This window comes from Drosophila miranda, chromosome 2, assembly GCF_003369915.1.
Source record: "Drosophila miranda strain MSH22 chromosome 2, D.miranda_PacBio2.1, whole genome shotgun sequence".
Taxonomy (NCBI): domain Eukaryota; kingdom Metazoa; phylum Arthropoda; class Insecta; order Diptera; family Drosophilidae; genus Drosophila; species Drosophila miranda.
In genome coordinates this window covers 18,988,822-19,016,090 of record NC_046675.1, presented here as the reverse complement: position 1 = coordinate 19,016,090, position 27,269 = coordinate 18,988,822, and the positions used below count along the sequence as shown (strand labels likewise).

General features: G+C 39.3%; 2 protein-coding genes across 4 annotated transcripts in view; one reads left to right on the top strand and one right to left on the bottom strand.

Annotated features, from left to right (window-relative positions):
- Positions 1 to 565: 565 nt before the first annotated feature.
- Positions 566 to 27,269, bottom strand: part of LOC108156122 (coiled-coil domain-containing protein lobo) — a 33,925-nt gene continuing 7,221 nt past the window's right edge. The window contains exons 3-9 of one of the 3 annotated variants that reach the window (XM_033388799.1): positions 2,986 to 3,345; positions 2,216 to 2,930; positions 1,963 to 2,144; positions 1,688 to 1,903; positions 1,410 to 1,631; positions 1,133 to 1,327; positions 566 to 1,075 (exon numbers count right to left, since the gene is read on the bottom strand). In XM_033388799.1, the coding sequence (XP_033244690.1) occupies positions 824 to 1,075; positions 1,133 to 1,327; positions 1,410 to 1,631; positions 1,688 to 1,903; positions 1,963 to 2,144; positions 2,216 to 2,930; positions 2,986 to 3,345 (2,142 nt within the window). In that variant the 3' untranslated portion in view covers positions 566 to 823. The remainder of the gene's footprint in view (positions 1,076 to 1,132; positions 1,328 to 1,409; positions 1,632 to 1,687; positions 1,904 to 1,962; positions 2,145 to 2,215; positions 2,931 to 2,985; positions 3,346 to 27,269) is intronic. The other 2 variants (XM_017287428.2, XM_017287430.2) reach the window with 2 other exon arrangements.
- Positions 16,402 to 26,944, top strand: LOC108156124 (protein distal antenna). The gene is made up of 2 exons (XM_017287434.2): positions 16,402 to 17,220; positions 23,908 to 26,944. The coding sequence occupies exon 2, from the start codon at positions 23,961 to 23,963 to the stop codon at positions 26,010 to 26,012; it is 2,052 nt and encodes a 683-aa protein (XP_017142923.1). The 5' UTR covers positions 16,402 to 17,220; positions 23,908 to 23,960; the 3' UTR covers positions 26,013 to 26,944.

The window sequence follows — 27,269 nt, the reverse complement described above, 5'->3', positions numbered from 1 at the left end:
CTCTTACTCATTTTCCCTCTTTCTCTCTCTCTCTCTCTCAAACACACACACACAGTCTTGGCGCGGAAGAGTGTCAACTTCAGCGAAGTTGGTCTGAGAATAAAAAGCAAGTCCTGTCTCTTGTAAATAAAAAATGTAATGAAAAGTAAAAACAGATCAAATCTAATATATTATATAAAAATCTCCCGAACGGTTCATGCAATTGTTTATGCAAAAAATCAAACAGTGTCTTTTGCGGACAGCGATATTGGGGGGTCGGAAGGGGGATGGGGAGAAATTTTGAAGTACACCTGTTATAGTGAGATCTAACAGGAGATTGGATACCAAATTTGGTTACTCTAACCATAATAGTCTCTGAGATTTGTGGATGCCCCAGATTTTCGTCCTTTGCGGGGGCGGAAGGGGGTGTGGCGAAATTTGGAAATAAACTTGCGCAGGTCCGATATCACAGGAGTGTGGATACCAAATTTTGTTGCTCTAGCTTTTATAGTCTCTGAGATCTAGGCACTCACTTTTTGTAAAAGGCAAAGCCTATCGCTCCGTCCCTATGAGCGCCTAGTGCTCAAAGCCTAGAGCTAGAGCAACGACATTTTGGTTTTAAAATAAGCCAAATCCAGCTTAAAATAAGCTGAAATGGAAACACTGGTGGGGATACCCATCAAAAGTGTACACTGCACAGTGTACATTGTGCACTTATAGATTTTGTGATCGGAAAGATTTCCTTCTACTTTAGGACTATGGTTTGCTTGTATAGTTGTTTACTTGATTTAACTAATGACTAATTGGTAAACTTATTTTTAAGATATAAAATAATTTTTAATTTTTACTTCGATTCATCAGAATTCTGGCCGTCATTCTTTTTTATATTGAGCCTCGGATCTCTAAGCAATGCACTTTTGACTTCTTCGTATTTTTTTTGCGATTCTTCATGAGTTAGCGTCAAGCGCTGTTGGACCATGCGCTTGTTGAGCTCTAATTCTTTTGACTGTTGAACAAGGCGCTTGTAGTCGTAATTATCAAATTGATTTTCAAATTTGTTTAGGAATCGATTGAGAGACTTTGATTCACCTGTAAGCTAAGAAAAAGAATAGTAAAGAAATGTTCTGGACACATAATTAAATCTTAATCTTACATCTTCATAATTTCTTTGTAAATTATTGAGCAAACTCACAAAGCGTGATTTTAAATCATTAAGGCACGCATTATAAGCGTACAATGCTTGCTCGGAAGTCATCTTCTCCTGATGCTTGTACGGTACTAAATAAGGAGCCAAAAAATCGGCTGGCTTACTAGCTATCTCTCGCTTAAGTTCTTCTTCCTCCGCAAACTGCAAATATGTACATATATATTTTGAAATTGATCATTTCTAACTTTGGTGGTGATTAATGCAAGACGCTAAACATATGTACCTGCATCATTCTTATGGCTCTAGCTGCTCCATTTCGAAGAGGATCAAATATGCGGAACTTTAACTTCGGTTCAGACTTTTCAAATTTCCGCAAGTCAAAAATGCTAAGGATATCTTCTTGCATTTTTTCAAACTGTTTTCTTATCTGATCCTCGGACTTAAGCTGCTCACGTAATAATCTGTACAATTCTAGATTAGTGCGAGTGGGATCTAACGGATTTGCCTATAGCGGATATAAAACATACGTAATTAAAGATAAATTTGTGTATATGACCGTACCTTGTATATCTTGGTAAGTTTCTCATCATATATTAGTTCTTTGCCATAGTCAGGCTTAGGGGGCTTCGTAAATTCCACTGTAGAAGCGGTAAGTGCTCCGAAAGTGTAATGAAATTTCAAAATAATTTTGTTAAGTTGAAAAAGAAATATACGGGTGGCAATATCGCTTGTCCCAACATCATAGGCACTCCTACGATGAAATTTTTCTGTGACTTTCTGTTAAAATAAGATTTACCAGATAAAATATACATAGGTTGTATCAATTTACTCTTTACTTTAAGCACGGATCCAGTTATATTAAATTCAAACTCCTTATACCAGCACTTATCACAACGACCTTTGTAGTTAAGGATAGTTACTCCTGGCTTAAGACTCAAAAATTCCAACGAGTCTATTCTGGAACTCGAATAGAAGTTCATTTTTCGTTCTAGTGTGGGGTCAGAAAAATATTCAATGGCTGAAAAAAATACCAAAAAATTTTATAAATTCAAAAATTCAAAAATTGTGTATAACCAGGATACTACCAACATTTTAAACTGTCGTTGCGCCCTTTGCCAAATATCTCTTCATGTTTATTAATTGCATAAGTGTATTTTAAGTATCGCATAAGGTCAAAACGGTTCTCAAAGTATTCATATCTGACGCGTGGATCTGTGCAATCATTATCATTGAAAATCGTAAGCTGCATCACTTTTCCGTCGCGTTGGGAGTATGGCGCATATCGCTCATGTATTGCACCTTTGTATTGAACCGTCTTCTCAGAGTTTGGAAAGCGTTGTTCGTAATCTGCCAATCCAATATGGAGCCTATTTACCCAAGTTAATATTGCATCTAAATGCTTTTCGTCACTTATATCATGGTCTTCTCCAGCTATATTTTCATCAGAAGCTACCTTATAGGTGCGCATCTCAGGTGGCTCGCCTGGGAGCATGTGCTCCCAGTCATTGGTGTCTCGAAGATCCCAACGTATGTCGCCGACTCTTTGATATTTTTGTTTATTAACATAGTAATTGTGCTCGTTCCAAATGGTGTCGACTAAAATGTATTGCTTGCATCCCGTTTCACATATAAATCCTGTCGAAGGCTCAATAAAAACTCCCGTCGGGGCCGTCTCTACAACATCACCATTCACATCTGTGTAATTAACTCGGGGTTTTACGCTCCAAGGCGCATTATTGATTATAACTACCCAGGCATGGCTGCGACGATAATGATAGCGATCCACAGCTAAAAGTTCAAGGTCCTATCCAAAAAAATATGTATAGTTTTCAATTTTAACATGTAAATATATTAAATACCTCCATTTGTTTTCGCATAAGTTCTTCCTCAATTCGTTTTTCTTCAGCTGCCTTTTGCCTGTGAACCTCTGCCATTTCTTCATCAAGATGACTTTCCAAATCCGGTAATCCGCGTAATTTATACTTTTGCCCAGGTTTCTCCAAGGGTGGACTTATATCTTCTGTCTCAACTTCCAAAATCGGAAATGGATATGAAACGCCAATTTGATCATTAACCACCACCTCCTCTCGTGCCACACCGGAGACTACAAGAGCAGGGTGACCCGCTCCAATAAGCATACTGGCCAAAAGAGTAGCCATTTCGAATGAATTTCCTCGACGTTTTCGCAACAAGGTGTCTGGCGAAATTAGACGATTTGGCTATAATTATAAAATATATATACATACATATATGTAATACAAGATAATGTAAAACTAGATATAAATATGTATGTATTTGTATTTATGTGAAATATATATAAATATACCTCTTTACATCGAAGAATACAATGTGCAAGTGCAGCAGAAACAAAATGTATGTATGTATATGTACATGCAAATACCTTGTGATTGTATGCAAGTAGTTTTATGCCATAGCAAACAGCATGGGAGTTTCTAAGAACAAAGACAAAAGGGATATTTTTGACTGCAGTTGGCACCTTCTACCTGAACAAAGTAAATACATACGTATATACATATTTATACGTACATATGTACTTCTAAAATAAGATGTTCCGCAGAACTGTAGAAGTCAATCTGTTGCTTTTCAAATAAAAATAAGAAAGGACAGATAGTTGGAACTTTTGCGGAAGCTTTTATTACACTGGCTGATCGACTGTTCCGTTTCTGTCACCTACATACGTACGTATGTACATAGTCATCTGATTTTGTTATTTTTTATTCCAACCATTCTTATTTCGTGATCCAACTTTCGTACTTTTTCATGGTGTTTTAAGCTATATAAATATATCATTCTATCATTATGTATACGACATTATCCTGACAGTACAGTAAAGAGTATTTTTCCGATTCGTAGTTACCAAAACTGCATATGTATGAATATTTATAACACAGGAACGATTGCTTGTGAGAAAATAGGCAGAGTCTCTCAACATAAACCACAATCTATGGAAATTTCACTTTCATATGATTATGTACATATGTATGTAAATAGGAACATAATTAGCTGACTAAAAAGTATTGATCGCTATTTCATTCCCTCTCATACCCGGTACTTGAAGAGTTGATTGATATACTATTATAACCGGTACCCGAAGATTTTAGGGATATCTTAGTTTTGAGGTGGATGCGGATGTGTGTAGCGCCCCGAAGTTAGCGTTTCCGATCCCATAAACTTTATTTATTCTTGATCAGCATCAATAACCGATTCGATATAAAGACTATGTTTACATAATGTATGCATACATCCATGTATACTCAATCTCTATTGCTCGTGCAGTGTTTGCCCTGATGGAGGGGAGCGAGATAACGACTGGTGTGGCTGTGATAAGCGAAAGAGATAGAGATGCAGCGGAAAAAAAGGTAGCGGAAAAATATAAGTACATAAAATATTCTAAGATTTTAATCACACAGGCCATTAGATGAAACGTATATTAGTACATAACTAGCCGTCGTGTGTCCTCTCCATTTCTCAGGGCAAGAGCGATAGAGACATCGCGGAAACCCTCCTCGCAAAAAAATCAATTTGTCCTGTTTGTGAAAAGCGATGTCAAAAGACAGAGAGAGAGAGCTTGCGTCAGTCATTGAATCCAAAACCAGTTCAAAACTTGAATACATATACATATGTATGCATTTTGTACAGGTTACATAATTCAAAAGCGCACATATACACCTAATTCTGTTTATCTACCAGATTGCCGAATCTGGATCAGATCGGATCATTTTTATAGCCAAAGGGAACAAATCAATTTGCAGTGACTTGCAGTTCAGACACGTTTTCTGTCTCTCCCACACGCACTTTTTGTTGCTCAATGTAGCCATACTGACTATGTATCGGATACCTAATTTTAACAGAATTTGGAGATTTAGATAAGGAACCAATCACCTACTTTTGCAATCACCTACGTTGACTGAGTAGCCGGTATAAAAGTAGAGCAGCGGTAAAGTCCGCTGAACGTTCCCGGTCGTTGTAATTTGATTTAATTATTTTCTTTATTGTCATAATTTTGTTTTCTTTCCCAACATTTACATATGTACATCCTTATGTAACAATTTTATGAATTAAGATTTGAGAATGCCATCGGGCAACGTGAACATACAATCATCTACTGCAACTTTCGAGAAGGCTGTAAAAGATCACTCCTATTTCTTATATGCATGTATGCTTCGTAGGCTATCTGTGTGTTGGTATTGGCAGTTTACCTGCCATTCTGCCTTGTCAGAGCCAGCATGACACCATGGCATTCATAGTTTTTCCTGTTCCGCGAAATTTTAGAAGACAATCCGGCAATTGCTTGGAATTTTGTTCATGTGCGGATGAAGGAAAACTGTGAAGTGTAGCGAAACGGCCATTAGCTCTGTAAACGCAAAGAATTACTTCTGACCTTCTCCCTATTCCGTTTCCCGTTGCAATAGCCATTGACATATCCGCGTTTACAATTACTGCTGACCTTCCTCCCGATTCCGTGGCCATAAAAATGGTCGTTGACATATCCGCCTTTTTATACCCGATACTCAAAATAAGTATTACCCCTATGTATAAATTCTTATTTTATTTGTATTGAAAGTGGATGTGTGTAACGTCCAGAAGAATGCGTTTCCGACCCCATAAACTTTACATACATATATATTCTTGATCAGCATCAACAGCCGAGTCGATTGAGCCATGTCTGTCTGTCCGACCCTATGAGCGCCCTAGTGCTCAGAGACTATAAGAGCTAGAGAAATTCATATTTTTATCCAGACTTCTCTGATATCTCACTGTTAAAAGTGTAATTCAAAACATCGCCCCGCCCCACAAAGGACGGAAATCTGTGGCATCCACATTTTTGAGCGCCTAGTCTTAAGATAAGCGCCTACATCTTAGAGACTCTAAGAGCTAGAGCAACCAAATTTTATATCCACTCTCCTGTGATATCGCACCAGCACAAGATTATTTCAAAATTTCGCCCCATCCCCTTCCGCCCCCAATAGGTATCGGGTATAAATGTGGTATACAAGTTCCCCTCGTTACAAATTTAATATATTATATTAATTAAATTAAATTAAAAGGACTTAAAAGGATTAAAAAGACTTTTTAATACATGTACATATTTTTTAATCAAAGTGAGTGCTATTTGATTTCACTATGTTTTCATTTAAAAACCGAAATTTAATTTACATATGCATGGGTGTGTTTCTTTTTACTATGTAATTTTTCTCTGAGTGTATATGGTTTAAAGGTTTGGAATTGGAAGTGTGGTGGGATCCGCAACTTTAAAATTCTTTGAAACATATGTAGCATCACCATGTGAAGCCATAAGATTTACAATGAGGCGCATCGTCATCGTCACTTATCAGCAAGTCGTAGCATTCGAGGTCAAATATAATTTTTTGTTTTTAATCGGCTCGTCAGCTGATTGATTTGCAGCGTATGCATCGGCAATAGCTGAGCAAGCAGAGTTCTCCCTACCTGGACTGCTGCGCTGTGCTGTGTCTGGCTTGGTACCCGCCCCGCTGTATTGTGGTCGCGCGTAATACGAAACGCCCCAAGGTTATTCGAACGTGTTAAATTAGGATCAAGTCTTGTGCTCGCCGTCTCAACAATGGCGAAAACGAACATGACAAAACAAAGAGACGAATGAACAGTAAAGAACGAAGCAACGGGCGCTCAGTTACTTGTGCAGGGGTCATAGCTCGAATTACAAAAACAAAAACGTCGCTATAAAGGAACAAAATTTTAAAGAAAAATTGCCAAAAGCTGCACATTTTAAACAACAAAAATAAAACCAAATAAGGAAGCCAGCTTCGGCGCGGCAAAACTTTTTATACCCTAGCTGATCGAGAGTTTTTGTGTCAGCTGTATGATATGGTCATCTGATTAGGATCTACATATATTGTATGGAGTTGGAGATTGCTTCCTTCCCACATATCATATATGTTCCTACATAGAACATAGGCCTACGAACTGATACACTAAGTATCCTGATTAATAAAATTCTAGAGTATATTTGGTCCGATATTCCATCTCATGTTCTGTACAAACAACTGACCAAAAGTATAATACTCCTTGCAAGGGTAAACAAAATAAAAGGGTGGAAAGTAACAGAGTCTGCCGAGGCAGAATCACTTTCAGTTGCCACCCTGGTGAATGGTTTCCACCGCTCGCGGGTCAGAACTCATAACAATGCGGACAACAAGACCTTAAGATAGGGTTGGCAGGCGGCGGCTTCTATCGTTGACACAATGCAGCGTCTCGGAGCCTCCATACTCACCCACTCCAAGCAACCCCAGCCCTTCCTTATGCTAACCTCGGGCGAAGGACTCACATGGGAGGCACGTCGCTTATCGGGATATATAATGAGCCACTGCCATCATTTTCATAAGAGCGCAAAGACAAAGCGGTGAAATTCAGCGCGATTCCTTAAGATTTTGTCGTTGAGAGGTGCCACTTGGTATGTTCTGACCTATGATGTCTCCAGGAGCCCCAGTCTGGGTATGGCGATGCAAAAATTCTGTTTTTAAATGAGCACACACGATGAAAATCAGCGACTTAACCCCTTTATGATAATGTACCGCACGGAAGTGTTTTTGTCCTGGGGACAAAAGGACCCACGGAGTCGACACTAGCGGCCATAATACGCGCAAGGCCGCTCCGCTTGTCATTTCCATTCTGAGCACTGTACTCACATTCGATGATGATGATACATACTCCACACCACTCCCATGAGCAAAACCTTAACCGAAGCCCCTTCCCCCTCCCGCCCGCTACGTGTGTGTCATTTTTATACCCTTGCAGAAGGTATAATGATTTTAATCAGATTTTTGCAACCTACAAAAGGAAGCATCTCCCAGACAATAAAGTATATATGTTAAATATATTCGTGAAAGTCGATTCAACTTTTTATATTGCCTGAAATATGATCAGAGGTCATTCATATGTATAACGAGGGGTAACGTTGTGAGTTGCTGCTGCGACCGCAACTCTACATTTATACCCGACAGTCAGTATGGCTAAATTGAGCGACAACGAGTGCGTGCGGGAGAGACAGAAAACGTGTCTGAACGCGCCGCTTAGCCACTGCAATTTAATTGGCTGCTTTTGGCTATAAAAATGATCCGAATTTTGGTTGCTCTTATATGCCATAGATTTTCGTTCTTTGTGGGTCGGAAGGCGGCGGGGCGAAGTTTTGAACACTAGGCGCTCATAGGGACGGACAGACAGATATGGCTCAGTCGACTCGGCTATTGATTCTGATCAAGAATATATATACTTTATGGGGTCGGAAACGCTTCCTTCTGGACGTTACACATATCCACTTTCACTACAAATAAAATAAGAATGAATATATAGGGGTAATACTTATTTTGAGTATCGGGTATAAAAACATATCTTGTTAAATTGAACTTCGACTGAAACAGCGAATTTGCATTGTCAAAAAATATTAGGTTTCATAACTCTCACATAACTAGATTGCTTTATCGGCAACTAAAAATCACAGACCCTTTAATTCTTAAAAGGAAACAAAGTCTTTGTATGATAAATCTATTGTCCGAAATAGTATATTCCAGCATATTTCATGTTACACAGCCTTTTCGTTTCGAACCCGGATGACTTTAATATATAGTTGAAATAAGATCAAAGAATTCGATTTAGAAGGGTATCTAAGGGTAAGGGTAAGCATCGCCCACATAAGCAGCCTTTATTTCGTGTTAATATAGCCAGGTACGTTTAACTAACAGCCTACAGCATTATCATTCACGAAGAATATGTTATTATTCCACTTTGCTTTGGGATCTTTTGCCATTACCTTAAGGCAATAAACGCAGCAACAAGCAAGCAAGTATACCCGATACTTAGTCAGTAGGGCTCTCCTCCGGCAGATGCCGCTAATATTAAACGACACGACAAAGAGTGCGTGCGAGAGAGAGAGAGAAAATCAGATGATCCGATCTGATCCAGATTCAGCAATATGATAGATATGGTCATTCTCTATGATTGTGCGTTTTTAGTTTTCTCGAATCTGCAATATTGTGGATGCAACAGATTTTCGTTCTTTGTGGGGGCGGAAGGGGGTGGGGCGAAATTTTGAGATATACGTTTTATAGTGAGATCTAACAGAAGTGCGGATACCAAATTTGGTTACTCTTGCCTTAATAGTCTCTGAGATTTGTGGATGCAACAGATTTTCGTTCTTTGTGGGGGCGGAAGGGGGTGTGGCGAAATTTTGACACAAAACGGTCAAGGTGCGATATCACAGGAGTGTGGATACCAAATTTGGTTGCTCTGGCTCTTATAGGTTCTGAGATCCTTGAACTCATATTTTGCAATTGGCAAAACCGACTATGAAACCTGTGTGTTAGAGAGAGACAGAGCGAGAAAAAATGAAATTGTTTTCATGATTCTGGCTATAATAATTATACGATCTTTCCAGAGCTTTCAAAAGACAATCGGAGTTAAGGAGTTTAACTCTATTTAGCAGATATGAGCACTCAAAGTTGCAAATTATTTCAGAGTGCAACTTTTATTCAAATACTGAAGCTTTCAGGTGGAATAAAAAGTAAACTAAACTAAAATATGTTAAAACGAAAAACGGGCAAAAAAGCTATTACAGGTATAAAATACCATATAAAATCATATTTGGACCGATTAGAGCGAGGTTTCGTCAGCTAAATCGATCTAAACGCCGAGCGGCTTAAAAGCGTAGAATGCGAGTTTAAACTTAGATAAAGACAAATTCGAAGAAAATATAGAACAATCTCGGGAAAATGTAGGGACATATGTATATTTTGTATGTCAAGTCCAAGTTGAAAGATACAAAAAAAGTGAGATATACCTAGTACAGTAGAAATGCGAGATACAAAAAAAAATCCGAAAATAATTATTATTCTTTAGAAACATTAAGTTTAAGTACTTCCAATGTGGATGATTATTTAAAAAAAATAAAATATTAGACAAAGTTTTATAATTAAATTTTTTTAAATTATAGCAAAATTTACCATTAAACCTTATTTATCAATCCAAACAAAATCAAAAAAATACTTTTTCTATAGTCAAAAATATACCGGAACTTTGACACTTTATTGTAAAGCTTTTAGACATCGTAGACCTTTTACTTGTTGAGACTACATTTTGTAAGATGTTTCTTTCAGAAGTTATTAATTTAGTAAGCTGAAATGGCCCAGGGCACCACTGCGGGCCCATTCCCTCCAAGTCACATGGCGTTGTCCGCAGCGGACAGAACGTTGGCATGAAGGATGGAGTGATGGGGGCCGCGAGCCCAGACAGATGAGTACACTGATGCAAGGTCTCGGACAAAGTCGATGTCTGTTTGTTCAAAGGAATACATCACTGTATTGTAAGCAAGAAGAGAAAGTGGAGCCGAGGTTTTGTGCAGTCGAGAATGGTTGGTCAATAGTCGCGGCAGTGGCCGCGTCAGCGAAATTGGCGTCTCGTTTATTGTAGCCATGAAGATTGTTGCTGGTACTACGCTCGGGCCCTTGGCAAGAGAGACGACGAACAGCGGATGTTTTACAACTTAAACTGAAAATGATGACCAGAAGTAAAAGGGTCCAGCAACGGCGTGTTTTGTATCATTTTTATACGATACAATGCGAGAAAAATAAAGTCCCAGATAGATAGCTGTGTTCTAAAGACCAGATTGTTGAGTTGATCTCAGTTGTATTGAGTTTGGTTAAAGACTGGCCTATAAGTACAGATTCCTTCCCATTGGCATAATAATTATATTTCCTACAAGTATTATTTCAATCCATATATTTTTTAAGACATCAAGGCCAGGCGGAGAGGGATAGGGATATATCTGAATGAGTTGTCACATTCCTATTCCTGTTTCCTTATTCTGGAAAGTAGAGTGTGACACTATTAGAAATCATTACAAATTATATTATACCTATGTATTTACATATAAAAGCTATGAGTCAGTTATTGACTTACATAGATATGTATGTGTAAAACTGAAGTGTCAGCCAAGTTTATTTTTTATGGATCAGTTATTGACCTACTATTTACACAACTGTTCACAAATCGCAATACCTTCAAGAGTCACACTTTATGATAAAATAAAAAACAGTAAATCTAGCATTGACTCCATGCATCCTTCTATGTGCTAAAACAAAAGTATTCACCTGTGCATATCTGAGTTCTTCATTCTTTCGTAAGAACTAGTTATATCGACTGTCTCCATTCCCATCTTAACAACTATCCAATGGTGAAAATGCAATGCAACGTCTCGCCAAGCGAAGTGACCCCTTTCCATGATGTGAACTTGTTAAATTCGTCGGTCAAATGCATTACTGGTAGATTGACTGAGAACCAGTCCTGATGAGGGGTGGCGGTTGGTAACGCTGGTGCAGCACTAGTCTTCCGAACGACATACCGAACGGATACCTACATATGTATGTATGTATGTATGTGTTGTAGATGTATTTGAATTTATACTCTTCATTTACATATTTTTACCACACAAGCATATATGTATGTATGTATGTATGCAGGCATATGAATATAAATAAATATATATATACAAATGTATGTGTGATACATGGTTGTTTTTGGACCTATAGCAATTAGCAACTAATTGAACCTGTACATATGCCACGAGCTAGCTTCCCCCGTATCAAACATCGTACATCTTAGGTGCAAAGAATATCTTAACAAAGCTCTACCGAATACATAAGATGTGAAGAGCCAGGCCAGCCAGGACAGCCAGCCAGGCCAGCCAGCCAAGGATACAAGAAAAACTGCATGTGTCTGCGTTATTTGCATGTGATGTGGCTCGCACTCGACTGATTCTCGGAGCAGGATGTAGCGTGGGCGGATGGAGCGTGGATGGTGTGTGCATTTCTTGCCTTGCTCTTGCTCTTGCTCTTTCGCTTGCTGCATATAGGAGTAGTTTAATTTTGAAAAGGATTCGTCTGCTCGTTCCTGAAGCTATTGGCAAAGACATCTCGTTCGCACTTGCTTGCTCAGTCTCTGTGCATCTTCTGTGGTCTCTGTCTAACACACTCTGACCAGCAGCAGCACTGCAGATATAGTGAGAGCCGGTAAGTGGTCAGAAGTTGATGGTCGAGAATGGTGCGTCTGCCAAGGCATGGCTCCATCGCTACCTTTTCAATTGTTTCGAATTCTCTATTTTCTCAACGGTAGAGGCATTGGAAAATTACGGGAACACGGCAGCTAGGCAATGGTTGCATTTAGCTTAGATTGGAAGGACCATTTCCAGCCTGCACGTTTGCCTTCTCCTTACGCGATATCCTGGCTTCAGCAGTCCTATATGACAAGAACACACAAACACACACACACGCACACACACACACACACACACACAGGTAAAGGTTGCTGACAAAAGAGCTCGGACTTCGTCACAGCCTCGGAAGATGGCAAAAGGAGGCGGATTAAAACAAAGGAGCTACGAGCTCAAATATGCAAATCATAGGAACAGCAATGACTAGACTAGACCATGTGTGTAGCACAAATGGAATACACTGAGATATAATGAAAGAAAGGGATTCCGATGCTGACAAACTGGACACAACTTGCGACAGCAGCGGTTTTGTCTGCCAAAATCGCCTTAGCTTAGATAAAACTGCACACAATGGATAGAGGCGAGGGCTGGCTGCTTGGATTTAAGGGTGGTGCTAGTTTTAGGTAGCGAAGAACATGTATACCATCCCAATTTCTGCAGCATTGCAGGTTTCCGGACATCGGATTAGGGTTTCCTTTATACGAAGCGATGTTGAATACTACAACTCGCAATATAATCCTTAACATTTATATATGTATGTCTATGAAAATGGATTAATCGTATCGAAACCATGATTATATGTAAGCATGTTTTCTCGACTTAAGTGGGTTGGTATGGAGATTCCTAAGTACACATATAAAAAGCGATGAACTCTTTTAAACAATGGCAATGATAAGGGATATAACATATCTACCATGTTTAAGTAGCTACACCATAATCATGACAACTAAAAAATTAGTTATATAATTACACATAGACAGTTTTAGTTTTACGACAGTTAGCTTTTCAACATATGGTTCCAGTATCTTTGTTACCAACGAACGTCGTTAGGATGGAGATCTTACGAATTGGGACGGAGTTTTTCAACGAATTAACTCAAATTCCGAACTGAGAAAAAAAACTCAACCGCTAAAAAATTTGATGCATAGTCGCTGTGGCTAGCAGGTACATTCGGATGTATTAAGGCACATCCTACATTTAGAACATAAAGAAAATGTTGATTTTTTTTAAAGACAAACTGAAAACGAGACGATATTTTTTCAAGGTGTGGGTAGAAATCAATGCTGAAAATCAAAACGGACAGCTTTTCTAGATACATTTTTTATGTATATTTATATTTATATATATACATATGTACTAACGTATGCTTATAACTGAAAACATATAGAAGTTAACTATGTATGTACATATACGCACTCCTTAATATCCATACACAAATGTATGTAAATATACATACATATGTACATACATACATATGTATATGTATGTTCCACAGAAAGAACACATACCCCGCATACCATGTCCAGCAACGGTGACCAATGTCCAGCCCAATGCTCCTTCATCTTTCAATTCTCGCGAAAATTTCCTTCGTCCAAGCTGCGTACAGAGGTGTGACGTGAGGGGTTAAGTTGAGGGTTGGAGGATGGTTAAATCGACGCGTGTGTGGGGTCGGGGAGAAAGTGAATTGAGTTTAGACGAGGACGGCGACGAATTCGTAATCACACAAAACAGAAAAGAGACCAAGGCACTGTGGGAGAACCAGGAGCAAGAGGAGGGTGTCGCCGTAGTGGGTGACAAATCGACCGTTGCATGGGTAAAGAAGGTAGCGGCAAGGAACTACAGATACGAGGGAAGGTACGGCAGCGAAAGAGAGAACGAACGAAAATGGAAAATGTTGCTTTGGCGGACAACGGACAATCGGTCGGTTGCACGGGTTGGGTTGCCGGACAAATAGAGGGGAGGACAGCAACGCCGATGAAAATCTGAAGTATATACACTAGCTCACATAAACACATACCTATATACATACATCCATACAACACACACACACACACACGTGTATTGCAATAAAGCAACAACTCTAAATTTTCGCAGCAGCAAAATTTACGCTAAAGATGCTGATGTGCCTGCGGATGCTAAGAATGTGCGTATGTATACGTGCGTTGTATGTGTGGTTCCATGGGCTGGTGTGTATAAGATGAAATGACCCGACCCGGGCAGGCTGCTTGGCTTTTTACTAGAAAGGATGTTTCTTGCCAATGCCGCCCCATGCCGCCCCATGCCGGACATCTGTAGTTATGTACATATGTATGTGCTATTGTTTCTGTCCGTTGTATACATGTCCGTCTCTACATACATATGTACATATTTATGCGTGTATGTATGTATGCATATGTATGCACACTAAAAACATTTCTTAGCCGTTTTTTGAAAGGAGCACTGGTGACAGTGCTGTTGTGTTGTCTGTTTCATTGCTATTCTGGCCATTGGCTGCTGCCGTTAGTCGAATTCAATTAGTATAAACAAGTACTATATTAATATAAAGTTGTATATAGCGGAAAGGAAAAAAAAAAACACTTGTATGCCCAACAAATGTATTATTTTCGATATACTACAAATTCTGGTCAGCACTATTGTCATTTCCACATCAAACATATTATTAAAAATGATCTTAAGATTAATATTTTTTCTTAGGTTGTGTCAGTTTTTTGATCCCAAGATAGAAAATAGAAAAATTCTACATCATGGCATACATACATATGTAAATATGTACACTTGTGTGTGTGTGTATGACTTCAAATCTTAGGAAGGATCGTTATAGAGCATTACCTGCAGCTTAAGTTTATTATTATTATTCTTTATTTATTATTCTTAAGTATGCTTCACAATTTATTTAGGAATATAGCTATATAAATTACATATTCATACATATAAAGACATTTTCTTTTATAATTTGAAGGCTTTTACACTCGTCTAAGGTGGACCATAATTATACATACATATGTACATACGAATGTACATGCTAAATACAAATAGAATGGAACCTCCATACGCTAATTTATTTATTCATTAACGATCGCTATTTGGTCACAAGAGACCAAAAGACATTGTGGGATTGATTCCTCCAATATATGGTTGGTGATTAAAAGCACAACCTTTAGAGCTTCGTTCGGCGGCAAAACCAAACCCGAACACAAAAGCTACCCAGCTGTCAAGTGAGAGAAGCAACGCATTACTCTCTCTCTCTCTCACCAAAGAGACCACTCCGCTCTCTGCTGAGAGCGAAAGAGCGACAATCGAATGTAAACAGTGATGAAGGCATGTATCAAAACAAAGCGAGGAAAACTGGACTCTAAACCAAGAGCAACACAAGCAGCAGGAGAAGCACATGACGGGCAGCAGCCAGTCTGCGGCGAAAATAACAGAGCTATCAACAACAATGACCGCCTCCTGGATTAATCACTCAAGGGCCAAGTTGGACTAAATGCAATTGTTATTTACGTTACATCAGTAGTCGTAGTCTTAATACTTTAGTAAAGACTGGCTCCTGTTGCTCTCCGGCAAAACCCATTCCTTATATTTTTAAAATAATAATCAAACAAATATTGTAGATATCGATGTTGTTTTGAAGCTGTTAAGATATACCTTTGCATCCTGGAAATAGTCAAACTACACATTCACACAAATGCGCACAGCATGTTGCTGCAGTGCACGCAGCATCATTCGATTTCGCTCGTTTTTGCACATAACCATCATATACGGTGGTCCGGTCCCAGAAACGGTCTCGGTCTCGGCCTCGCTTTACTCAGCCAACAGACCACCCGTTCACAGGTCGGAAGGTCCTTCCAGCGCAAAAATATACAACACACATATAGGCGTATAGGCGCGTCCACTAAGACATGACAACAAGAAAGTATGCTTGCTGCTGCTAAGGCCGAAAAGGATGTGATGTGCGTCTCACACAGCCTACAAACCGGCCGCACGAGTATTGCGTCGACTTCGTTGATGTTTCGGTGCATACAAATGCTTGTATATATGTGTGAATACTTGGCTGCGTGCGTGTGAGTGCGAGTGCGAACTGTCCAGCCTGTTCATCCAAGTAGACGGGACGGACCGACCGGACAGTACAGTGGCCTGTGGTTGGGTTGGCCAATACCAGCAGAAGCGGCGACGAGAGCAATGGCGCTGGCAACGTCGACTTCTTCGCTGCCGTCTTGGCCGTTATTAATCATTGTACATTTGGCTGTCACCGAAAAAGGCCGCGAATTCGGCAGCAACGGGACACGCAGAGAGCGAGAGCGTCGACACACTCGTACATACGTAAATTGAAGCGAAAAAGGAACAAAACGAAAACTACAAATACTGGCGACTGACCATACATACACTTTTAAACAAGCACACATACTCTTTCAAACACACGCGCGCAAGGCAACCACCACCTCGTGTGTGTGTGTGTGTGTGTGTGTGTGGGCTCGTACTCAGGAGAAACGAAACACCAACTGAGACAGAGGCGCGCATAACGTGGACGTGCGATTTTAAATTTTCCGTGGATGCCGCTGTCGCTGTCGCCGTCGCCGTCATCGTAGTGCGGAAATTCGCCGCGCTAAAATCAAAATTCGCTCAAATTGTGCGCTTGCTAGCTCGCGGTAGTTTGTCGCCGGACGCTAGCTGTTTAGGTTCGCATAATATTCGTCGACGACAAAAAGGTCACATCCTTTCGAAAGCCGGTCGCCTAAAGACGGTGTTTTTGCTGTCGCGGCTAAGATTGGAACGATGGCAAATAATTGTAAATAAACGAGAGCAATGTTAAATAGTGCTTCCAGCTTATAAACGTGACCAACATTTGATCTCCTAGTTAACTATCAATCAAGTAACCAAAAGAATAACACAGGACAGTGACCATTATATTCCTGAAAGTGACTTGATGTTATGTGAATATCCCAGGACGATCCAAATATAAAGCATTCCTATTCAGATTTATTAAATCGAGACAAAGTGCCCTCCTTCATCGGAAGGTTTGCATTAAACTTTTCACCGGAAGTGTAGGAAAAAGGTTAGTATGTGTGTTTCAACCTAAAAATCTCCTAAACTATGCGAAGGAATCAAAATACTTAATCTATAAAAGCGCGCATTACTTCAAGTTATACTATTTGTTAAATACTGTAACAGTTAAAAGTCCCAACATTTTGTACTTCTTGAATTGAGTCAAGGTAAAAGTTCCACGATCCAAGAGAAGCTGTCAAAGGAGCGAATATTAATTCTAACAACTCATTTATTTCAAACAATACAGCAATGTCTAAATCTAAAAATATCCGTAACATGTGTGTTAGAGACCTTGGGTTTCTGAAATACACTGTCGTTCTAAAATAAATACTTTTAAATCTTCGGAAAGGGTTTTTAAATTTTATTATTATTAACCTTTTGTCCAGAAACTTGCAAACGTGGAAAAATTACGTAGACCTGCCCATCTCTTGGTCTGCCTATGTACTAAATAATTTGGAGCCGCCTTTCCTAATCACTTACTATTATTTTCTATTGATTTTGAATATTTTTAAAAAGTTAGGAGATTTTTAGCAGGTCAATAACAAAAAAATTGTATTACGTGGTACAGTGAGAGATTTTATCCCATTTAGCCAATATCTATCTGTGAATTATATATTAAATACATTTATCTCGTTAAATCAATCGGGATCGAAACAGAGAGAGCGCTCTGCTCGATCAATCCCACTGAAGGAGGCCTGAACCCTAAACTCATTTCAGACCCCTTTCAATGGCCAACGGATACGAATTAATTTCTTCGATTTAAGAAGAGAATGTTCCAGTTAAACGTTCCTCACGCGTCTATCTTGGATTGTGCCAGCGGTGGCGGAGGGAGAGGGACGGCAGTGGCGCTCTCTTTTCGATGACCAGGTATTAAAACCATCTGAGTGACAGAGACAACAGAGAAGAGATATTCGTCCAAGGCAGATAACTTGTTTCCCTTAAGACTTGATCGCACCCATATCTGAGAAATAAGTAAACAGTACATATATTTATAAGAATTTAAAAGTGGGATGCACATATCTTCAAAGATGTTGTCACGCGGGTTTTCTGGATTGAAAAGAATAGAAGGGTGCATGGCAAATTTCAAATAATTATACCGGTTCTGCAGATGGATGCATTACAGAACCAAAATCATCTTGTTCTAGCATTAATAGTCTCCGAAATCCACGACAGGTCGTGTAATTAAACAGATTTTATTTCCGTATACACCAAAACTTTAGGTCTCATGAGATAGGGCAATTTTAAGGAGCGTAATTTGAATAATATTTGAATCAAACTTAGTTTCGAGTGATAACAAAAGAGTTTGGTCGAATGACTCTAGAAGCTCTTAAAAAGCTGGATTATCGAAGGGACAGACGGACGTAACTCCTAGGTTTGGGTCGTCGTCGTCGGCACCCCCCGAGCCATGTCTGACCGAAAGAAAATTTTCTGCACATTAATTCTTGATAAATCGCGGTCCATCGAGGGTATTTTTTTTGTTGCTGGGACAAGGGAGACGAGACGGTGGTTGGCGTCCGAGCGAATAAGCGTTTGTTTCCTTTAATATATTGTTGGGATGCATTCATAGATTGGATTATGTACATATGTATATATTATATTGTTGTTTTACGATCTGCAGGCAAGCTATCAAAAGTGTGTTGTCCCAAGATGTATCCCTAATACGTACTATATATTTATGTTGGTTTCTGCAGACAATCCAACCAAACGAGACGATTTACATATTACATGTTATTTACATCTATGTACATAAGAATTGTTTTTGAAACATGTACATTGGTTACCAGCATCAATGTAATAGCTGTCAGTACTTTTCTGCCTTTCTAGTCTAGGTACCTTTTTCCTTTTTTTGTTCAATGCTTTTTGGATGTAACTGTGCACAGACCCTTGCACCGCCAAAATCGGGTCGAAAAAATCTGTTCTTTAAATGTTCCGCAAGAAACAGAAGTTTGCAACGAACGTAAGTAACCGTTGTCGACAACATACAAAGAATCTGATCAATATTCGTTTTTTTTGGTCATTGGTTTCATCCATAAAATGATTACGAAAGTTACGATTTGAAGACCCCTCTGTTAGCCCACGGATTTTAAAGTATATTTTTCACTTGACTGATCAGATTTTGACCAGATGTATCCAACAATTTTTCTGTATCCGTCTGTCCGTACGTGAGTCTATCCTCCCGCCTCAAAAATTTGCGCTGCTCATTTCTAAGAAAACTAGACTGAAGCTGGGATTAAAGCAACCTTTGTACATAGATATAATTTGAATTAACAATTTTCTGCCACATTGTACAAAAAGAAGAAGTCAAAGAAAATGAGTTAGAACAAAATTCAGAAGGGTAAGATACCAATTCAGTTGACTAAGAACACACACGATCTAAATAGATGTATGTACATCGTTGTCACTACTAGACTCATCTAAATTTTCGATCATCTATTGGCCACACTGGCCTTTGTACGACTAACAGCTGTTGCAGCTGTTAGGTAGGCCGAATCAAATAGCAACAAATTGGAAAAAAATTGAATTTGCAGGAAGACACCTTTAGTTTATGTTAAATAGGTTTAGGTAATATTTACCTCATAAGCTGCTTTTAATGTAACCCGAGCCAACAGGTCGGCACTTATAGTTACATCAACACACAAATGCAATCATACATGCATACATATGTACATATGTACGAGCACACGAGCGTACACAAGATTACAGTGTTAAGCCCGTCGAGACATTCATACACACACATACACACAAACACACAAAATTGGGATCAGCCAAAATCAGCTTTTTTCTTTTATTTACAGAATACGTCTCCTTCGCTTAGTGTTTTTGTTGGTCCTTTTTATTTATTTTTTTTTATTTGTACATTAACACAAACGAACAGAGAAATCAACAGATATATATGTACATACATATGTATGTACTTATACAAAAGCTCGCACATATTAGTGCTACTAGTTTCAGTCGTTGACCTCTATTTTCCAGACTTTGCTGCTCTCCTATCCTGCCGTGTCCTTGCCACATGCATTCCCTGTCTGTGCCTGTGTCTGAGCGAGTTCAATACGATGCCAAATAGGAAAAAAAGTAAATACAATAAAGTTATAATTGTATATAGGAAAATCAGGAGCTTTTAACACACAAACGTTCATACGCTTTCATTCATGTATGCATGTACATATGTATGTATGTATGTTTGTATGTTTGTATGTATATGGGAACACATAAACACATACATATAATATATAAACGTACTTTCACAAACGGCCAGACGGTTGGCCACCACAAACAAACCTACTTATGTATGTACATACGTACATACAGATCCGTTACGTACATCCACCCATACATACATGTGTAGGTATGTATGAACGTTGCATGTATGGTTGGCAGCAACACCAGACACAGACAGAACCGTACTCTGCCCATACACACATACATACGTACATACATTCATTCATACATACATATGTACACACTGACAAACTTGGTGTAATTCTTTTATATTTATTTCTTTCATCTTTTTCTGTTGTTACTAGATTTTTTACACACTTCTCACTGTCCCAGTTTGGTTCATGAAAAGTTTAATGGCGCGCCGGCTGGGACAAGGACGGACACTGTACGAAAGAGAAAGTAAAAATTCTTTTGCTTTCGCCATGACTGCTGAATGGTGAAGGACCTTGTAATTTTTACACAGCTGTAAAAGTTTTATTCGATATGTGTTTGGTGGACTCGACTGGACTGATGGTAGAGTAGGAGTAGAAACACGTGCATCGCCAACATGTTATTTGCCCTCTATTGGTTATGAGCGTTTGAGTATGTGGGGATGTCCGTCCCTTTGGGAACTTAATGTGATGCATGATTGTCTATGCTTTTTTATATATGTACATATGTACAAACATACATATGTACCATATTTCTTGTGACCGCCTTGGCAAGATTAGTGGCAGAGAGATCCGTTGGAGCCTGTTTGAAAAAAAATTAACAAGAAAGGTAGGCTGGCCTCGAGCACCGACTCTTTCTACACCCTTTCAGACGGATGTTGGCTTAGCTTTGAGAAGAAAAATATATATGTACATAGTTTGTTCAGTTTAACAGTTTGAAGAAAATCTTCAATCCCAATCCTATAAGAAAAGTCTTACTTTTCAATTTTCAAAAGCCCTTCTACATACAATAATATATTAGCTTTTTTAGAGAGTCATATAGATGTACATATGTATGAATGTATTGTTTAAGGATGCCAAATTTCTCGCACACCCAAATTTTATGACCTAAAAACAGACACCAAACAATTCAAAAATGTTTCAAAATTTAAGTTCTGCGATTAAGGGGTACATTTTTACATTCGTATATGATTCTCATTTGGTTTACTGGACAAATATCATCATTTAGAGAACATATAGTCTTTAAGATTCTTAAGATTTATTCTGAACATTTTACAAAAACTAAAGAAGCTGTAGATTTCATTTTTTGTATAGCAAAGCGACTATACACAAATGGAAGGACTATGTAATATAGCGGGTTAAGGAACTGGAAATCTACTAGATCATTAATAGCCATCTCTAACACCCTTTGCAAAAGTTGTAGTGATTTAGACTAGATCTTATCAGATATGCTAAAGATATCAGCAGCCATAAATTATGTACATAAATACTCATGTAGACACTCGTATGTTTATTCTAACCAGCAAGAAAATTAGTACATAAAGAAATGTCTGCTTTTCCGTCCTTCTGGCTGTGAATTTTCATATAGTACGTGCAAGTTTTAGTTTCACTCTTTATACTGTACATACTTATGTACATATGTACATTTTTATATATATATTTTATATAAGTATATATGTGTGTATAGAGCGGACGCAGGAAAGTTTAAACAAAAATTTTAATATAAAATCAATGAAATGTAAAGATCTCCAAAGGCTTGTCTTCAACTTCAACATTTGTTTGACCGTTCGCACTACTTATGTACATAGCTTTGTAGTAGAAATGTGTGATCACTGTACCGTATTTAAGTCTATTAATTTGATCATTTAAATTGTTGAATTTGAATCGAAAACTTGGTATTAGGAGGATGGCATTTCTAATCAACAGCGAACATTTTGAGTTCACTTTAAGTGGCTGTCAATGTGAAGGCATCCTGATAAGAAAAACTAACAAACTTCTGTCAGGTGTTTTGGTTACTCTTGATTTTCTTATTGCGCTCTTAAGAGATAGCCAAATTTCTCTTTCAATGAATCCTCTCTGCACAGATACAGAGAAGCATTTCAGAAGCATTACAGGTTCACTCCTTGTATAAAATTGTACGAATATGCTGTGTGTTCTTGTATACAATACATCGGGAATGAATTCATGTGTCAGTCATGCGCAAAACGTGTTTTTCATTTTAAAATTGCACGTCCCCGCTCCCCAATCGAGCCAGCTCTTTTGCATGCCTCGTTCTTTCTAGGGAGATGGAGGCGGAGCATATTGTTATTTGTTTCGCCTCCGCTCAGGCTCCGGCTCCTGCTCCTGGCCGCTATAAAGAGGCATATTGGCTGACGACTGACGACTGGCGACTACTTGCCCACTGAGGCTCAAAGTCTCACTTACATTCACCATACACCAAGTTTCGAGGCACAGAGACTTTTCGATGCACCTGCCGGGATGTAGATGTAGGTGTAGGAGCTAGCAATAGCGCAACAGGCGTGTTTGGCATTGGCATGGCGTGGATGGGGATGTTTAATGCTGCGAGCGAACTTGCAACGAAAAGTGGCACGAAACAGGTAACAAGTTATAAACTGTAGACTCGTGTGCTCGGCTATGATTCGTGTTCGAGTCTGGCATGGATACGGGTTTTGTTCGTATGCATCACGTAAAGAAGCCGATGACGATAGCGAATGGCTTGTTCTTGTTGCTTATTCGTAGTTTCTCGCGACGTCGGCGCTGCGCGCTGCATTTTGGAGCAGGCGCGCCGCGGCGCGAAGGCAACGCACCAATTAGCATATTCCATTGTCTCTTTGTATGTCTGTATGTATGTATGTTTTATATACCTATGTAGACACCTACATACATATATGTATGTATGTAGATTTATAAACAGTATATATTTATGTAAATAAATATTCATATACAGTATGTATGTATGTGTGTGTGTGTGTATTCAGGCATTTTAATTTTTAGAATCCTTGTGCGCTGAGAAAAAGCACGGGGGGCGTGCCTCAGCTCATTTGCCTATACAGCTAAAGAGAAGAGAAGAGAAGGAGCAAAAGAAGGCAGCGGCGTGGCGTTTCCATGAGAATTTTTGTCATCTCAATTTGTAGAGTTTGGTTGTGGTACATACATATGTATGTATGTATGTATGTGTCTATGTACATATACATAAATACATACATACCTTTTGATAAATGAGTTTGTGTACGCGGTTTATTTACACCGCGTGTTGTCTGAAAAGTTTCAAACGCGAGACGATTTTATTGGAGCAGTGTACGAACATCTGACTCGCTGCTTCGACCCCAACCCGTACAACCCCAAAAGTAGAACAAGTACATGACGCGCGCACACGGCATTCGCCGTCGATGTACATATGTACATACGTATGTAAGTGGCTGTGTGCCTGATTCTAGCGAATGAAAACGTACAGTTTTATATACTAGATCATAACATGCGTTTGAGTCCTAACTGTGTCACAATAATTAATTTTAGCACTCGCCAAATCTGCTTGTTTTTTTCAGAACTCAAACTGTTCGACAACGGCTTGAAGTTGGATATTTCCAGCTACCCCCACATGAACATTCGGATGGGTACGAAGGGCAAGCGACCTTTGCGTAGCTTGACCCCGCGGGACAAAATCCATGCCATACAGCGCATCCACGATGGCGAGTCGAAGGCATCTGTGGCCAGGGATATTGGCGTTCCCGAGTCCACGCTACGCGGCTGGTGCAAGAATGAAGATAAGCTGCGCTTCATGTCGCGGCAGTCGACAACTGATAAAATGTGCGCCGACGCGCTTGCCGATAAGCTTGATGTCTCTACAGGGCTGCTGGGACCACCCGAGAAGAGGCAGCGCATCGATCCCTCCCTTCCACTTAACTTCTCAAACAAAATGAAATTCGATGAGCTCGGCTTTAAGCGCGCCCCCCTCAACGGCTTAGACTATAGTACAAACAAAAATATCTCCGAATTGAATTATAATGGGCTAGCCGTTGATTATGTGGGATTCAATGGTCAACATAAAGTATTCAGTGGCGATATCAACCGACCCGCAAATCCTTCCCCAAACGCGATAAGTCCCCTATCAAGTTTGACTCACCTATCTGGTCTCACCGGTCTATCGCAGTCTCCGCTGGCTATAAGTTTCAATGAACTAACCACAAACCTAAATTTATTGGCACAGCTGAATCCCAGTCTTGCGGCAATGTCAGGGCTGAATAGTTTTCCAACAGCTGCCAACAACTTGCGAAATTCAAAACCGAGTGTGCAGCCTCCATTGCAAGTACAAAGCCCACGCAGTGATAGTGGCGACCGAACACCAGGACTGTCCGTCAAGAACTGGGCTAAGCAAAAGCCATTATCGGCCGTGTCAAGCGATGTCAGTTGCAGCATTAACTTAACTATTAAAAACGAAGCCAAAGGAGGAGACATCAAAAGTCCAAGTCCATCAATAGCACCCTCACATGTAGGTAGTATCATCTCACTGTCTAATTTGGCTGAGGACCCATTGCTTTACTGGCTAAAGTCTCAGCAGACGATGCTGGGACTAAACAGCCTATATCCGCCAATGGGGATGACAAGTCCACCAATACGCTCCTCCACGCCACAGCATATCATCCAACACGCACAAACACCACCACTACCGTCTGCACCATTGACACCTTCATCGACTCCATCTGGCAGTCTCGACGAGAAGAACGTGGCTTGGTATAACTGGTGCAAGGTTTTTGGAGCTAGCCTTAACACTCTTAACCCAAACTCAGCGACGCTAGCTGCATTGCAGGCCAATTCATTGCAACACCAGCATCAGCCCATATCAGCTGTATCTGATGGCACTGATATAGCCGATACGTCGAAAGGACCTTTTGATAATATTCTCTACTCACATCTCACAAAGGAGTCTGAAACCCCGTCGGTCCGTAGCTTATCATCAAACGAGCACAATCAAATGGACCAGATAGAAGGTGATGAGGTGACAGACCCGGATCTGGATGCAGAGATCGAAGGAGACGTTCCCGGTAAGCCGGAAGATTTGTCAGCATCCGCAAAACGAATAACTCCATCTCAAAGTCCGATAGCATCATTAGTTCCGGAAAGCCATACTTCTGAACCTTGTGCTAAAACGAGTACCACCCCGTCTGACTGTATAAGTAGACCCGGAAGCGTGGGTGGGGATTGCAAAAAGATCCTCGACAACATGCTATACAAAATCGGGGGCATCAAATCCCATATGCCCATTATTGTAGATACAGCCTGCGAATCAGAAGCAAGTTTTATCAATGAACACAATCAACACTCCAACAACAACGATATTAGCGCCAGCAACAATAACAATAACAACTCAAACAAAACTGATGAAGAAGAGAAGGCAAAATATTTAGATTTAACTGGCGACAACGAAGACGTAAAGGCCATCAGGCATGGCGAGAAGTTTCTACAGTGGCTGGAAAACTGCAGTAATCCTCGGGTAACAGCTGTGCAACTTATGCAGCTGAGATTTTTGATCGCAGCTATAAAATCCAGCAACGAGCCCCAAGTTACAGAAAAACCAAATAAGGACCTGCTGGAAAACGAGGAAAACACTGAGGAAGACTCATGCAGGAATAAGATCAGACGCCGAAAATAGGACAAGCCCAAGTTGGCGCCTCCGGAGCCAGCCACGGATATTCATATAACGAATGCACAGCAGGAAGCAATCGCCAAACGCACTTACGGTTCGAAACGCTCACGGCTAGGACTACCATACGTAGGAATTGGCAGTCTTGGTAACACACCGGCAACTTTAAGGTGCCAGACAACTTCACCTGCTGTTTACCAATCATCGGCCACCCTATTGAGCTCACTGTTCTTCCCTCCCTATGAATTTGTACATTGTGACCTCGATGATGACCCGAACGACTGCCAGATAATAGGCGAGTATCAGCAGTACGATGAACTAAGTTCCAGCAGTTAGAACGAACCTTAATTTTATCACGGAATCCTTACATATAATACATTCGCTTCACGCTGTGCGTCTACAGACTATTTGGTTTTCTGTTGGTAACCTAACTCAAAACATAAACTTTTTGGACTTACATTTTACTAATTAATCATATGATAACAATGTATATATTAAAAATGTCTATTTGTAGTTATTATAGTTAATTTAAACAAGGAAAAGTTTATGTTTTATCCGATTCAATAGAAAAATGGTTATAGAATTTACTTTTTTTGTTAAAAAAACTTTCCATGTGCAAGGTGGTATAAATGAATAAAATGCATTTGATATCAAATGCTTTTAAGTTTCGTTTCATAAATCTACTAAGAAAATAACGATACAAAATGTGCTCATAAGAATTTTCCTGATTCAAAATTTTTGCGATATTTAAATAAAAGGCATTTACAACTTTGAATGTAATAATTTTAAATACATGTTTAATAAAAGAATATTAGATAATTTTAATGAAATTGTTTGTGGTTTTCGTCGTAATGTTTTGTTTTTGAACGCTACAAATGGTAATATGTATCGATCAATGCAGTATAATCAAGGACTTGAAATTAATATAAATGGCAAAATCATCCAAAAACTTTGTATTAATTATTATTTTAATGATTTCTGAAGGTTAACTAATAATTTGCGTAGCGTATTATTTTTTAAACTACTTCGTTAAATCCTTAAAAACATTGAATCGTAAAGAGACTTCAAAAATTGCCATGAAAACTCGCTCGAGGTGTGTTTAATGCACTTCTTTAATGAGGAGCAGGAGAGCAAAGAGGCATTGGGGCAACGATTTTTTGTTAACAATTTGTGAATTGACCATTCACACGAAACAGAACTATGGAAATACCTATAGTAGGGTAGGTATGACAATATTTTGTGTTTATTTCTGAATCTATTTCAGCC